At 41.7% G+C, this 14,460-nt stretch overlaps 4 protein-coding genes across 6 annotated transcripts; all 4 read right to left on the bottom strand.

Annotated features, from left to right (window-relative positions):
* Window positions 1–1,570: 1,570 nt before the first annotated feature.
* Window positions 1,571–8,229, bottom strand: LOC118376833 (oocyte zinc finger protein XlCOF8.4-like). Of its 2 annotated transcripts, none has more exons than XM_035763624.2 (4): window positions 7,680–8,229; window positions 3,843–3,940; window positions 3,659–3,761; window positions 1,571–3,392 (listed from the first exon to the last, which is right to left on the bottom strand). In XM_035763624.2, the coding sequence occupies exons 1-4, from the start codon at window positions 7,981–7,983 to the stop codon at window positions 2,557–2,559; spliced, it is 1,341 nt and encodes a 446-aa protein (XP_035619517.2). In that variant the 5' UTR covers window positions 7,984–8,229; the 3' UTR covers window positions 1,571–2,556. The 2 variants fall into 2 exon arrangements, with proteins under 2 accessions (XP_035619517.2, XP_052363027.1); XM_052507067.1 differs by having other exon boundaries at window positions 3,879–3,940.
* Window positions 8,230–8,475: 246 nt separating this feature from the next.
* On the bottom strand, window positions 8,476–12,078 carry LOC127923143 (uncharacterized). Of its 2 annotated transcripts, XM_052507070.1 has the most exons (5): window positions 11,985–12,078; window positions 11,660–11,882; window positions 11,441–11,532; window positions 9,958–10,066; window positions 8,476–9,848 (listed from the first exon to the last, which is right to left on the bottom strand). In XM_052507070.1, the coding sequence occupies exons 1-5, from the start codon at window positions 11,985–11,987 to the stop codon at window positions 9,628–9,630; spliced, it is 648 nt and encodes a 215-aa protein (XP_052363030.1). In that variant the 5' UTR covers window positions 11,988–12,078; the 3' UTR covers window positions 8,476–9,627. The 2 variants fall into 2 exon arrangements, with proteins under 2 accessions (XP_052363030.1, XP_052363029.1); XM_052507069.1 differs by lacking the exon at window positions 11,985–12,078 and having other exon boundaries at window positions 11,660–11,956.
* Window positions 8,656–9,009, bottom strand: LOC127923141 (gastrula zinc finger protein XlCGF7.1-like). Its single transcript, XM_052507066.1, has one exon. It carries the CDS (start codon window positions 9,007–9,009, stop codon window positions 8,656–8,658), a length of 354 nt encoding a protein of 117 aa, XP_052363026.1.
* A 548-nt stretch (window positions 12,079–12,626) lies between the features above and the next one.
* On the bottom strand, window positions 12,627–13,258 carry LOC127923140 (zinc finger protein 728-like). Its single transcript, XM_052507065.1, has 2 exons — window positions 12,950–13,258; window positions 12,627–12,851 (listed from the first exon to the last, which is right to left on the bottom strand). The coding sequence occupies exons 1-2, from the start codon at window positions 13,256–13,258 to the stop codon at window positions 12,627–12,629; spliced, it is 534 nt and encodes a 177-aa protein (XP_052363025.1).
* Window positions 13,259–14,460: the final 1,202 nt, after the last annotated feature.

Below are 14,460 nucleotides of genomic sequence, written 5' to 3'. Positions count from 1 at the left end.
TATTTTTTTACTCAATATTACAATTATTCATAGAGGAACAACGAACAATCCTCAAATCACATCAGAAGAACAATTGTGACTTCTGGAAAAAAAAAGCTACTCATAGGTGGGCTGCGAGTTACTGGTAGCTCGCCATATACGCTACCGTTCAAAAAGAAAATACTATATTTCTGTCCATTAAAATAACATCAAATTGATCAGAAATACAGTGTGGACATTGTTAATGTTGTAAATGACTATTGTAGCTGGAAACTGCAGATTTTTTAAATGTAATATCTACATAGGCGTACAGAGGCCCATTATCAGCAACCATCACTCCTGTGTTGAAATGGCACATTGTGTTAGCTAATCCAAGTTTATCATTTTAAAAGGCTAATTGATCATTAGGAAAACCCTTCTACAATTATGTTAGCACAGCTGAAAACTGTTGTTCTTATTAAAGTAGCAATACAACTGGCCTTCTTTAGACTAGTTTAGTATGTGGAGCATCAGCATTTGTGAGTTCGATTACAGGCTCAAAATGGCCAGAAACAAAGACCTTTCTTCTGAAACTCGACAGTCTATTCTTGTTCTGAGAAATGAAAGCTATTCCATGCGAGAAATGGCCAAGAAACTGAAGATCTCGTAGAACGCTGTATACTACTCCCTTCACAGAACAGCGCAAACTGGCTCTAACCAGAATAGAAAGAGTAGTGGGAGGCCCTGGTGCACAACTGAGCAAGAGTACATTAGTGTCTAGTTTGAGAAACAGACACTTCACAAATCCTCAACTGGCAGCTTCATTAAATAGTACCTGCAATACACCAGTCTCAACGTGAAGAGGCGACTCAAGGATGTTGGCCTTCTAGGCAGAGTTTCTCTGTCCAGTGTCTGTGTTATTTTGCCCATCTTAAGCTTTTCTTTTTATTGGCCAGTCTGAGATATGGATTTGTCTTTGCAACTCTGCCTAGAAGACTTGGATTAGCTAACGCAATGTGCCATTGGAACACAGGAGCGATGGTTGCTGATAATTGGTCTCTGTCCGCCTATGTAGATATTCTTTTATTTTTTTTAAATCAGGCGTTTCTAGCTACAATAGTCATTTACAACATTAACAATGTCTACACTGTATTTCTGATCAATTTGATGTTATTTTTATGGACACATTTGCTCTTCTTTCAAAAACAAGGACATTTCTAAGTGACCCCAAACTTTTGAAGGGTAGTGTACCTGTTGGAGAACCATGGTCTAGGAGCTCTATTCAATCTGGATTTCTGAAGCATTACAGATAGGGTGTTAAAAATGGGATTTCATATTGCGCCGACATCTGCAACGTTTACAGTGAATGCAGTCTCCTTTAACGCGGGAACATCAACCTTTACATTTCAATCACGCTGTAATGCTGAATTTCCGCGATAGGGATTTGGTTAAGTAATGCATCCATTCTTGTTTCTTGAGGTTAGCACATACATTGTGTGTGTATATATAGACAATTGATTGGATATGTATAACCAATCCAACCAATTGGAGAGCTGTGATTAAGTAGATATAAGTGATTGGTGTAAGCAATTAATAAAAATACTGCAGAAAAAAAGCTATCCAGGGGGCCATTTCCCATGAATTTAATTTACATTTATTTGATTTGACAGCATAAACCTGCACTTCCTCTGTCATGTATTAACCCTTCTCTTGCGATACCTGATTGTGTGAACTGTCCGCGCACTGTGCATTTCAACGGCTGTGTTTACACAGGCAGCCTAATTCAGATCTTTTTCCCCCAACTAATTGGTCTTTTAACAAATCAGATCGGCTCTGAAAAAGATTGGATGTGAAAAGATCTCATGTGATTGGTCAAAAGACCAATTTGGAGAAAAATATCAGAATTGAGTTGCCTGCTTCTCACCTGTGTTATACCTCAGTATTGCCGCGTTCATGTGCTAGTCGGAACATAAACATTTCCGACTTGCTAACTGGTTCAGCGCAGCAAGTGTATAAACACCTATGATAACTAGAGCCAATTAGCAAGTCATTAATTTCAGCGTTTCCTAGTTCCAACTAGCACGTGAATGTGCATTGGTCTCAAATGACCCTGTCAGCAAACTCCTTCAAAACATGCAGGAAAACTTTTGTTAGTTGCATCGTTCATCCTTGTGATTCAGTCACACAGTGAAGTCAGCCATGCCAGACGAGGGCTCAGTCCAATCCACTGGCTCCGTAATGTCCTGCTTCGTCCTCCTGGACTTCTTCTAGTGGTAAAATAAAACCATGTCCCAAGTTGGGATCAATAAAGTACTACTCTAAAAACAAGCCTTTCCCAGGGACAACCCCATCTTACCTTATGACCAAGGTAAGATGGGATGTATTGTACTAAACAGTCACATAAAGCTAATGAGTGTCATCTTTAGGTAAATATTAATTTAGAGTTAACAACATACATTTCTCAACTTCTATCTGTGGACCTATCATCCAAGAGACTAAAAGGCGAAACGTTTTGATCAGGAAACCTATAGCTATTGTAAATCACTTCAGATACAGCTAACACACACACACACGTACTGTACAACACCTTTTCTACAGTCAAGCAGAAAGTTCGTTTTGAGCATGAGGCGGCTCTCCGCACCGCGACTGCTGTCTGTGTCTCCGGACGCTGCAGAGTTGAGTGAAGGACTGGCCGCACCGAGAGCAGATGTAGGGTTTCTCCTGGGTGTGAACGGTCCTGTGTCTCTTAAGGTGACTTGACGAAATGAAACTCTTCCCACAGATCGAGCACCGGTACCGCCTCTCGCCACTGTGGATTAGCAGGTGCACCCGGAGGTTGTTGGGCTGCGCGAATGACTTGCCGCAGTGTGGGCAGCTGAACGGCCGCTGTCCCGTGTGGACCCTCTGGTGCACCTCCAGGGACGCCTGGCTGTGGAAGATGCGGCCGCAGAAGTTACAGCCCATTGGCTCGTTTGTCGTCGTGGCTCCATGCGGCTGCCTCTGATTCACTGGCGGTGCGGGAGGAGGAGGAGCTGTCATGTCAAAGGGGGCGAAGACGCCCATATCGCTGCCGGGGAACTGTCTGGACTGGCTCTCTACGTCAGCCTGGGTTTGGTAGGAGCAAGATGGATGCCCGGCAGCCTCTGCGTTTGCGGCTGCTGCCTGGGCCAGGGAAAGCCCCAGATGCCCCAGGACCCTCTCCTGCATTAGAGCCAGATCCAAACCGGGGCTATTCAGTATCTCTGTGCTGAGATCTGGTCCTGTTGGCTGCTGGGGTCTCTGGTTCACACCCTCTGTCCCCATCTCTGACTTGAGGTTAGCTTCGGATCCACTGGTCCTAGTGGGCTCATTGGGGTCCTCTGTGGCTGCAGTGGGCGAGCTGTGAGTGTCAGCCATGTTATGTCTCTCGCTGTCATCGTCCTTGGGTTCTGGAACTACCATCAAGGATGAAAAAGGAGTAATCAACACAATGATCAGACATTCCTAATCATATACAATAGGTTGCCTTTAAACACAGCACAAGTCCTAAGAGTTGATGTCTTCAGTTAAGGGCTAAGAGTTGATGTCTTCAGTTAAGGGCTAAGAGTTGATGTCTTCAGTTAAGGCCAGTAGTAGCCTGTGTGTTGGGTATTTCAACAGTGAGTGGATTGTAAATGTAAAAAAAGTGTTCTAAGTAATCAATATCTGCACTGAAACTTACCAGTGGGTCTACTCTCTGAGCGGATGTTTTGTTCTACCTTCAGGTCCACGCCACAGCTGTCCACTCTTTCCTGCTTGATTAGGGACAATGCAGTTCTGTCTTCCTGTACATAAAATAGAAAAATACAGATTACGTTTCAGCCTATTCCATGTCATTTACGTTCATTTTGACAGCAAAAACACACCTGAGGCATGTGGTGGTATTGTGAATGGTCCTCGACTGTAGCCAGGGGACCTCGGGCCTGGTCATTACTCACTGGCATGGCAATTGAAGACACTGAAACTACGAAGCATTGTCATTATTAGGATCATTGTATGAAGATCTGGGCACATATCCACAAAGTGTCTCAGAGTAGGAGTGATGATCTAGCATCAGGTGCCCTGCCCATCAGGTGCCCTGCCCATCAGGTGCCCTGCCCATCAGGTGCCCTGCTCTTATTAAATTATGATTCAGGTTAAAAGGCTAAATTGATGCTAAATCAGCACTCCTATTCTGATATGCTTTGTGAAACAGGTCCTGGCTGACAGGAAAACATGTATAACCAGGGTTGGGGAGTAACGGATTACATGTCATTCGTAACTGCTTACAAACAAACAAACTAATCCGTTACCAGGAAAAAATATTGTAATTAGATTACAGATACTTTTGAAAAACTAGGATTACTCCTAGGATTACCTTTAAATTCAGAAACGATGTTTGCGTGAATGTTTCTGTTTTCTCGATGATATTCAAATCAGCATTGAAAAAAGGCGCAAGTTAAGTTTGTTTCACCTGAGTGAGTCTGACCACAAGTCAGAGACCACTATGATGTCAGAGACCACTATGATGTCAGAGACCACTATGATGACACGCCCAAGGTGTTTGATGGATTGCGGGAAAAGAGCAGGAATAGGCTTTTGTAGGCTACAGTCCAAGCCAATGCTGTCGGCATCCAAAGATTATCCAACTTGAATAAACTCTTGGAGGTCAGGATGACAGCAGTGGTGTTGCAGCCTACGGACGATACGAATACCACCTATTATTGATATCTACATAGCGCATTGATGTGAATCACACTGCTGTTCTCTCATTTAGCCATTTGCACCTTTTCCGGATTGTGGTTGATGGTTGTTCACAAATGTGTACAATTCATTCAAAAAGTATTCACACCCCTTGACCTTTTCCACATTTTGTTGTGCTACATCCTGAATTTAAAATTGATTCAATTGAGATTTTGTTCACTGGCCTACACATAATATCCCATAATGTCAAAGTGGAAATATGTTTTTAGAAATGTTTACAAATGAATAAAACATGAAAAGACATTGAATATATCCCTTTGAGCACGGTGAAGTTATTAATTAATTACAATTACATGGTGTATGAATAAACCCAGTCACTACAAAGATACAGGTGTCCTTCCTAACTCCGTTTGCCGGAAAGGAAGGAAACCCCTCAGGGATTTCACCATGAGGCCAATGGTGACTTTTTAAAAAACAGTTCAAGTTTAATGGCTGTGATAGGAGAAAACGGAGGAGGGATCAACAACTACTAGCCTAATTGACAGTGAAAAGAAGGAAGCCTGTACATAATAAAACACATTCCAAAACATTCCTCCTGTTTGCAACAAGGCACTAAAGTAATACTGCAAAAAATGTGGCAAAGTAATTCACTTTTTGGGGCAAATCCAAAACAACACATTACTGAGTACACCACTTCATATTCTCAAGCATAGTGATCATGTTATGGGTATGCTTGTAATCATTAAGGATTGGGTAGTTTTTAAGGATAAAAAGTATCTGAATGGAGCTAAGTATAGGCAAAATCCCAGCGGAAAACCTGGTTCAGCCTGCTTTCCACCAGACACTGACACTGACAGAGCTTGAAGAATTGTAAAAATAATAAGTGGCAAATGTTGCATAATCCAGGTGTAGAAAGGAGACTCACCGCTGGCTTCGATTTGTATTTAATTTTCAGTAAATGTGCAGATTTCTTGTGAAGAAAAAACATTTTTCAAATAATAAAAAAAACATGTTTTCACTTTGTCATTCTGGTGTGGCAAATGTCATTCTGGTGTGATGTGTGTAGAAAAACATACTTTGTCATTCCATGGTGTAGAAAAACATGTTTTCACTTTGTCATTCTGGTAGAGAAAAAACACATGTTTTCACCATTCTGGTGTGATGTGTGTAGAAAACATCACTTTGTCATTCTGTGTTTTCACTTTGTCATTCTGGTGTGATGTGTAAAAACATGTTTTCACTTTGTCATTCTGGTTGATTCTAGACAAAGTTTTGTCATTCTGGTGTGATGTGAATATTCTGGTATGTAAAAAAAATTTGTCATTCTGGTGTGATTTAAAAAAACATTTTTCACTTTGTCATTCTGGTGTGATGTGTCATTCTGGTGTGAAAAACATTTTTCTTTGTCATTCTGGTGTGATGTGTGTAGAAAAAACATGTTTTCACTTTGTCATTCTGGTGTGATGTGTGTAGAAAAAACATGTTTTCACTTTGTCATTCTGGTGTGATGTGTGTAGAAAAAAAACATGTTTTCACTTTGTCATTCTGGTGTGATGTGTGTAGAAAAACATGTTTTCACTTTGTCATTCTGGTGTGATGTGTGTAGAAAAAACATGTTTTCACTTTGTCATTCTGGTGTGATGTGTGTAGAAAAACATGTTTTCACTTTGTCATTCTGGTGTGATGTGTGTAGAAAAAAATGTTTTCACTTTGTCATTCTGGTGTGATGTGTGTAGAAAAAACATGTTTTCACTTTGTCATTCTGGTGATGTGTGTAGAAAAAAACATGTTTTCACTTTGTCATTCTGGTGTGATGTGTGTAAAAACATGGAATGCATTCCGAATTCAGGCTGTTACACAACAAAGTCGAGGGGAGCAAATACTTTCTGAAGGCACTGGCACTGTGTGTACTTTATCCCAATAGTGGTTTAATTGAACAGCCAGTGAAGTATGCACTCTCAACAGCTGCATAATGTTGAACCCACCCTATGGAATAACAGTTTGAGGAGTTCCTCCCTTCTACACTCCTCCGTGTTATTGTGCTCCATACTGTCAAACACAAGTTTCATTTAAGAAGTCCACGAGTGGGGCTTTTATTGCTCAATCTAATTTGTGCTGATTCCCAAAACTTGCCCTCACAAAAAGATTGCAGTCAGAGGGAAGTATAAACTGCAGTATGTCGCAAATACTTCGTTCAAAATGACAGTATTTTTTTTACTGCAGTAATTTTGCAGTTACAGTGCTGTATACCTGCAGTTCAACTACAATCACTGCGTGCAAAATACCAGTCGACTGCACTTTTACTGCCGTTTCAAAACTAAAATCTTGTTTTGTATGGGAGTCCATTTACCTAACAGACACATGCTCAAACTCGCGCACTTTTGATAGATGTCATTTATGTAAATATCAAAGCATATGTCATTCATTTTTCTTAAGCAAACGGTACTTTTCGGTAGTGCTCAATGCATGCCATTCCATGAGAGCAGCATTTATTTTTCACTCGAAGCAATGAGGCCGATCAGTCCTCCATGACAAGATAAACAACAAAATAGGTTTATAAATCGTTCGTTTTGGGTTTATGCTCCGGTACAATAATTTGGCTAATATATATTTCTTCAAGATCATGGGGTATTCAATTAATTGGAATGACTGGAAATCGGACAGACTTTGTTAATGTAAAGATAACCTAATTGTATTATTATCTGTCGTAGAAAGTAATGGGTTCGAAGAAACCTACAAAGCCAACCCATACAGTAAAATGCAACATCGATTTATGGCCATCTATGTAAACGCTAACATTGATTCATCCCGCAATAGCTCTCGTTCAATTGGTAATATTCATTTTTACCTTCTAATGCCTCTTAAAGGGAAAGTAATCAAAAATGCAACATCAGATTACGTTCGGGAGTTTGGGCAAGACAAACATTACGTTGGTGACAGGTAACTAACGGATTGCCTTTAGAAACCCAGCCCTGTTTATAACCCGTTTATATATATAAATAATAATAAGCTGTCGGTACCTTCATGTGGTCTCAAATTAACTGCATGCATTTCATTCCGTAGATCGCGTCTTCTGAGTCTTCGCTCATAGCTCCGCATCTTCACGTCCATTTCGCGTAATTTTCGTCGGAGCACATATTTCTCTTTCTCGGTTTGCTCTCTCTCCCTCTCAATTTGCACTCTTTCCTGCTCCATTTGGGAACGCAGAGAGGAATAACCATCATCAACAATTTTGCAGATCTCGACCACCGCCGAATTGGCTAGCACCTCCATTATCGAAGCTATTTGCAATTGATAACCAACACAGTCCGCCATTGTTGCCATTTCTGCTCTTCATGCACCGTTTGATCTACAACCGAAATACTTTAGCCAAATTGCCTATCGTTGCTTAAAAATATCGGATGATTATACTAGTTTGAATACTTATGTAAAGCCCTAGCTTGTTATTGTTGAATAACGATACTGCTTCGGGTCTAGAAGGATGCTATCGTGTCGCCTGTTGATGACGTACCGCTCTTCTCGTTTGACTGGATTAGCACATTACCGCCACCTTCGGAGTTTGAAAGTAGAGACAGGACTAAAACTATTCTAAACAAAACATTACACTGCACGAGAGCTGACACACACAACCAATATTTTTCATATCATTTTTAAATTGTTAAAACATAATAGCCTTACCCCAAATAATGTGAATAAATATTGACAACCCACGTTTACAGAGCAGCCTTTGATGAAGTAGTAGGTTTAATAGCAATAGGCTCATCATTTAGTGACTTTGAGCAGTTTTTCACTCAATGCACTGAACAAGCATGATAACTCCACATTCATTTTCAGGGGTAATGTTTTAATATGTTCACATCACACCAAGAGACAGTTTACGTCAGGATATTATTACAAAACAACAATGTTTACTGTGCACGATGTACAAAATTCATTATATCAATATTTTACCAACACGATATAAACAGAGTACAGTGTGCATTAATTATTCAAGACTTAATCCTGCGTTCTACTGTGGACACTCTGGTGCCTCATTAGGTTCCCGAGCACAGAGAAACTCTTCCCGCACTGAGTGCAGCTGAACGGTCTCTCTCCGGTGTGGACGCTCTGGTGCACTTTGAGGCTACAGGATTGTGAAAACCTCTTGCCGCATACGCTGCAGCCAAACCGCTTTTCTCCTGTGTGAACACTCATGTGTCTCTTGATGTGGCTGGACTGGGAGAAGCGCTTCCCGCATTGGGAACAGCTAAAGGGTTTCTCCCTGGCGTGTATTCTCTGGTGGGTCTTGAGCTGGTGCAGGTGGAGGAACTGCTTGTCACACTGGGCGCAGCTGAAGAGTTTCTCCCCCATGTGAATTCTTTGGTGCAGTGCGAGGTCTAGCGAGTTGGAGAACAGCCGTCCACATTCCTGGCAGTTGACCAGTCTGTTTGAGAAGGGGAGGCCCCTTGTGTCGAGTTTGAAGGGCTGACGAAACCTTTGTCGCCAGGATACGGACAAGAGGTCAGCTCTTCGCCTCCAGCGCCGTCTCCTCGGTGGTGAGTCTGTATCCCGGCCATTTCTGAAGGAGAGAAAAAATAGTCTAAGGAGGTATCGAATCCTTTTACATCCGGTTCGCTGGACCTGCGCCCTTCCGATGACTCGCTCTCCCTTAAGTTAACGTTGCTCTGAGGACAGACGTTTGTGCCGTTCCCCAGCTGAATACACTCCCTGTTTTTCCCAGGGATGTCAACTCCACACTGAGCGGCCAGGCCCATTCCAATATCCCTCCCTTTGGTCCAGGAGGGCATTCCTGCCTCCATTTTAAGAGTGTCAACTCCTCCGGCCTCCTGCTTCCAGCCCAGTGAGGCAGAGGAAGCCATACTGTCACACAAGGTTGTGACCCCACTCGGAGTCAAGGGCGGCTGGGCATCAAGTGGCTTGGTAGAGTCCGTTTCCACCAAATAAGAACAAGATGGATCAAGCATGTCTCTACCATCCTCTATGCGAGAGAGGCCAGCTGCTGTATGACTCTCTCTGATATGTCATACAGTCTGAGCTGTGTGTGTGCTGGCTTGCCGTGCTGTGTCCGTTCGCGGTCTGTTGGAGCCTCCGGTTGTCGCCGTCCCGCTTCTCCTCAGCTACCTCCACAGGTGAAGTTTCTGCATTCAGGATTTGATCGTTCACAGCAACAAGAGACCGAGACACACTAACTGAGGACAAGAATGAGAGCGAGAGAAGATGACAATTTCATGATGCGATTGTATACTTTTTGTAACTAGACCATTATGGCCCCATCCTATTGGTAAGTGTGGTACCTACTCAGTCTCCTGGGTTGCTGGTTGTGCTTTGAGCCACAGTCTCTCAGCTCCTCTTCCAATTTCTCTTCTTTTACAACCACTACCTCAGGATGCTCAGTCGTGTCAAGGTTCTGCAAAACAACAGGAGGAATTGGACTGAACTCTAACTGTCCTGCTGTATCCTCAAGTTCACTCCAGGAATAACCACACAGTCTATAAGTACAGTTGGAGTGCGCTCTTAAATAATTCCCCATTTATTCTAAAATAAATTGAAATACATTTTTGTCTAACCTTTGGTCACCACACCTTATTGGATTTAACATTGATTCTGCAGTGTAATTTTTGTAAACTTAAGTTTCCTTGGCCAGAACAGTACAGCGCTTCTTCTTGAAGCATTCCAGGGTGCTTGTTTGTGTACGTTTGAGGTTATTGTGCTACTGGAAGAGGACCTTCAGAGACACTGAGTTAAACATTGCATTCCAAAACACCTTGATAATGTCTTGCAAACATTTAAGGCCCCCAGTACCAGAAGCAGCAAATTAACCCCACAGTATTGTCAAACCGCCCCCATAATAGATTGTGGGGAGGGTGTTATTTTCTTTGAATGCTTTGTTTGGTTTTTGGTAGACATAAGATGATCACGCTGCTGAAGGAGACACAAAATGCCTGATTTAACTTACCAAAATCCACCCAAATGTTCTGTTGACCAATAAAAAAAATGGAACTCTTTGGCAATACAGATCAGCTCTGTGTTTACTGACAACCAAATTAAGCATTCAACGAAAATAACACCCTCCCTACCTCTGGTAGTGCGCAAGCCATCATGACATCAGCAGATTCAGGTGTTTTGTAGTCTAATATTAAACCCAGTGTCCAAAAACTTGGTCTCTGTTGAAGGTTATAGGTCTTCCAGCAGGACAACAAGCACACACACACACACACACACACACACACACACACACACACACACACACACACACACACACACACACACACACACACACACACACACACACACACACACACACACACACACAAAAACATCAGGAATGGTTAAGAAGAGAGGCTGGAGTGTTCTGGAGTGGCCAGCAAAGTCCAGATCTGAATCATCTCAAAAACCTAAGGCGAGATCTAAAAACAGCAGTTGATGGCATCCCTCAAATATTAAACAATTATAGCAGTTCGCGGCTGAAAAGTGAGCCAAAGTGTCAGTAGAAAGGTGTGGAAAGCTCATTGATGGCTACAAGAAGCGCTTGTCTCCAGTTATCTTGGCCAAAGGCTGTGCAACCAAGTACTAGCTCTGGGGTGGCAATAATTTTCTCCATGCCATCGTCTTTACTTTTTTAAATTAAAATGTTCAACTTAAATGTACAAAAATAAGCCATGTGGAAAATCTGGTGATCAAAGTACTTATTTAAGAAATGGGGAACTATTTAAGAAAAGTGCAAGAGTGCTGATATATTTGTCTGTAACTATATCAGATATGTAACTTAGAATCCATTAACCTCTTCACTGACAGTCCTAGTGATCCTGTCCCCCAACACCACGGATCCTCCATTTCTCCTTACACTGGGGGACTGCTTCTCTTCGACTTGATCTATATCGGAGTGGAAAAACAATAAATTCATGACATGCACGGCATTGAGAACATGCAGTCCACAAATAATATTTCCTGCACCAAAACTCAATGTCTATCATTGCATTGGTAAACTATAGAAACTCACCTGTTCCTTGCGCACCAAAACAGCTCGACAATGGGGGTACGATGCTTCTTTTGACAGATCGTTCCCTAGAACGAACCTCCACCAGGTGTAGTTTGTTCTTCAAAGCCTGGTTTTCGCTCTGAGTTCTCGATATTTCAAGGCGCAACACGGCATAGCCATCGTCTACAAGTTGGCAGATTTCTGCCACTGCCGCGTTAGCCAATACCTCCATGATGGAGGCGAGCTGAGAGTGAAAAGGTACAGAATTCGACATTATCGCTTAACGTTATTTCACTCAAAGCTTACACATTATGTATTGGATGAATGGTTTGTAGAGTAAAAGTACCATGTCATCAAAAAGCACTAACTATATGTATGTGAATATCTTCGGCGATATTGTTTGTGTTCAGCTCGCTAGCCGTTAACGTGTCATTGTTTACTTCCGGGTGGCAGAGGTCATGACGTTAGTCTACCGTAAATACCAGTTTATCGACCCAATTGATTTAGGATGCTGCTCTACTCCGATTCCGCCTCCCTCTATAGGAGAACTCACCATGTCACAGAAGTAAACACATTCAGTTCCAGGTGGAGAAAGTTGCTCTGTATTTACAAATCAGTAATCGCTCACTCATTCCATAGTTGCCCTGTTTATGAAATGGAAACGTAAATCTGGATATGTTTTTATTCAAATACGACAAGCTATTTAACAATGATGAAGCCTAAATCATGCTTTTCAAACAAAGGAAAAATCAAATTTTGCCAAAGCCAAAATTATGGGCAAAAAAAAAAACGACATTAAAACCAAAAAAATTCTTACACTTAAAAATGTTCATTCAGATACAGCCATTTTAATTGGGTCATGTTCAGTGAAGAGCATAAATAGTAGCTGACATTCTCAGACAGAGCACACGTTAGACATCACCACAATCATTGTTTAACTCAGGTTGTGGGACCTGAACTTACCATCCAAAGGCACCGATATCGGCCTTCAGGTCGCTGTCCATACAAGATCAGAACACGGCTGCTCCACCTTTAGAGGGTGCTTTTCAAGCTGGTGTTTTTTAAGCTGGTACTGACTTTTAAAGTCCTTGTTGCACTCTGAGCAGCTGAAGGGCAGGTCTCCCTTGTGTCTGAGCTGATGTTTGGTGAAAGGTGATTTGAGCCTAAATACCTTGCCACAGACGTCACAGGTATAGTGTTTCCTTAGTTTTTTCTATGTATAAACATGTGAGAGCGCATGCTATGTTGTGTCGCCCAAGTTGTTCCACATATTTCACAAGTGTATTGTATTGGTTCATTCCTTATGGGTGCCTCAGAACTCTCAGCTGACTCAAACTGACTCTGTTGGTCCTCAATGTCCTTGGACTCAGGTTCAGGTTCGACAGTCTGCTCCACCATTTGAGAGTGTTTTTCCAGCTGGTGTTGTTTGAGATGGTACTGCCTTTCAAAGTCCTTGTTGCACTCGGAGCAGCTGTAGGGCCGGTCTCCCTCGCAAACAATGCACTCGTGCATGTCGCGATCCTGGCGCTCCTTGAACGTCTTGCCACAGTCCGCGCACCAGTAGTCTTCTCCAACGTGTATGCGCTCATGGTAGTCACGTATTTTAGAATATAAAAACATTTTTCCGCACACTAAGCTACTGTAAGTTTTCACACTGTGTTTGAGTAGCTTGTGCTTTGTCAAGCCATTCTGATGCTTGAATTTGTTCACCACAAATATCACAACTAGAAGTCCCTTTGTGTGTTATCAAGTGACTTGTCATTCTGCCTTTCTTGGTCCCAGTCTTTCCACATATTTTACAGGTGTATCTGATGTTACATTTCTTCCTCTTTGTAGGTGCTGCAGCATCCACAATTGACACCAGCAACAGACTCTGTTCTTTCTTAAAGTCGTCGAGTCCAAGTTCTTTGGATCCCCTAGAGCAGGGGTGTCAAAGTCAAATGGACGGAGGGCCAAATAAAAAATTTAGCTACAAGCCGAGGGCCGGACTGTTCGAATGTTCATTGAAAAATTTTTAAATGACGCATATAGTCTAGTGAACCTAATTGAACCTACTGAAAACCTAACAAATATATTCCAATATGATCAGATAAATAAAGCAATATTTTCTTATGGCTCTGTCAGTAATCTTTAATTTTCAACAGACACAAAAGACAAATTTCCTTTATATAAAAATCCCCATAACATGAACATTAAAATGAAAGAAACCGGTATTCAAGGCACCATCAGTAGCCTATATTTTCTATTTTAGCAAAAAAGTGGGCTAAATTTACTTCAAAGAAAAAAACAATAATAGCAATTTTCTATCATCCACTCAACTGAAATATTTTTAAAATATAATTGGATTGAAATACAATAAAATAAAGTGCAAAAATCTATTAATCAAAAACAACACTTTGTTTAAGGAGAAGTAACATGCAGTGAAAACAAATATTAAACTTTAACTTTTAAACTTGAACTGAGTAAAAACTCTAAATATGTGATTGCACAGTAATGTTCACTTGTTTGAGGTTGAGGGTGATACTTGGTGGTGTCCCATCTTTCCACAAGTTCATCAATGTTCGGGTAAGGCTCTGAGCTGAGGAAATCCTCAGAATTGAGTGGAGGTGTTCAGCAGTAAGTCGACTTCTGTGTGATGTTTTGTTCAAGTTCATCAAAGAAAACAGTTGTTCACACAGGTATGTGCTGCCAAACATAGACAACGTTTGAGCAGCCTGGATGCGCAGCTGGGGCATTGTGTCGGGAGGAAACGGGCGAACTCCGCAGCACCCACTGCCGCATATTTTGCCCTCAGTGCATCATTGCATTGGAGGTCAATCAAC

This window comes from Oncorhynchus keta, unplaced genomic scaffold (assembly GCF_023373465.1).
Source record: "Oncorhynchus keta strain PuntledgeMale-10-30-2019 unplaced genomic scaffold, Oket_V2 Un_contig_28553_pilon_pilon, whole genome shotgun sequence".
NCBI lineage: Eukaryota > Metazoa > Chordata > Actinopteri > Salmoniformes > Salmonidae > Oncorhynchus > Oncorhynchus keta.
This window is presented reverse-complemented; position numbering and strand designations above follow the sequence as displayed.

Coding starts and splice junctions, on each gene's coding strand:
- LOC118376833 (XM_035763624.2), bottom strand. CDS start 7,983: ATGGCAACAATGGCGGACTGTGTTGGTTATCAATTGCAAATAGCTTCG. Junction 3,941..7,679: donor TAATTTGAGACCACATGAAG/GTACCGACAGCT, acceptor AATGCTTCGTAG/TTTCAGTGTCTTCAATTGCC. Junction 3,762..3,842: donor AATACCACCACATGCCTCAG/GTGTGTTTTTGC, acceptor TTTTATGTACAG/GAAGACAGAACTGCATTGTC.
- LOC127923141 (XM_052507066.1), bottom strand. CDS start 9,009: ATGGGGGAGAAACTCTTCAGCTGCGCCCAGTGTGACAAGCAGTTCCTC.
- LOC127923143 (XM_052507069.1), bottom strand. CDS start 11,912: ATGTCGAATTCTGTACCTTTTCACTCTCAGCTCGCCTCCATCATGGAG. Junction 11,533..11,659: donor TTTTGGTGCGCAAGGAACAG/GTGAGTTTCTAT, acceptor ACTCCGATATAG/ATCAAGTCGAAGAGAAGCAG. Junction 9,849..9,957: donor CCAGCAACCCAGGAGACTGA/GTAGGTACCACA, acceptor TCTTGTCCTCAG/TTAGTGTGTCTCGGTCTCTT.
- LOC127923140 (XM_052507065.1), bottom strand. CDS start 13,258: ATGTTTTTATATTCTAAAATACGTGACTACCATGAGCGCATACACGTT. Junction 12,852..12,949: donor AGTCAGCTGAGAGTTCTGAG/GCACCCATAAGG, acceptor GTTTATACATAG/AAAAAACTAAGGAAACACTA.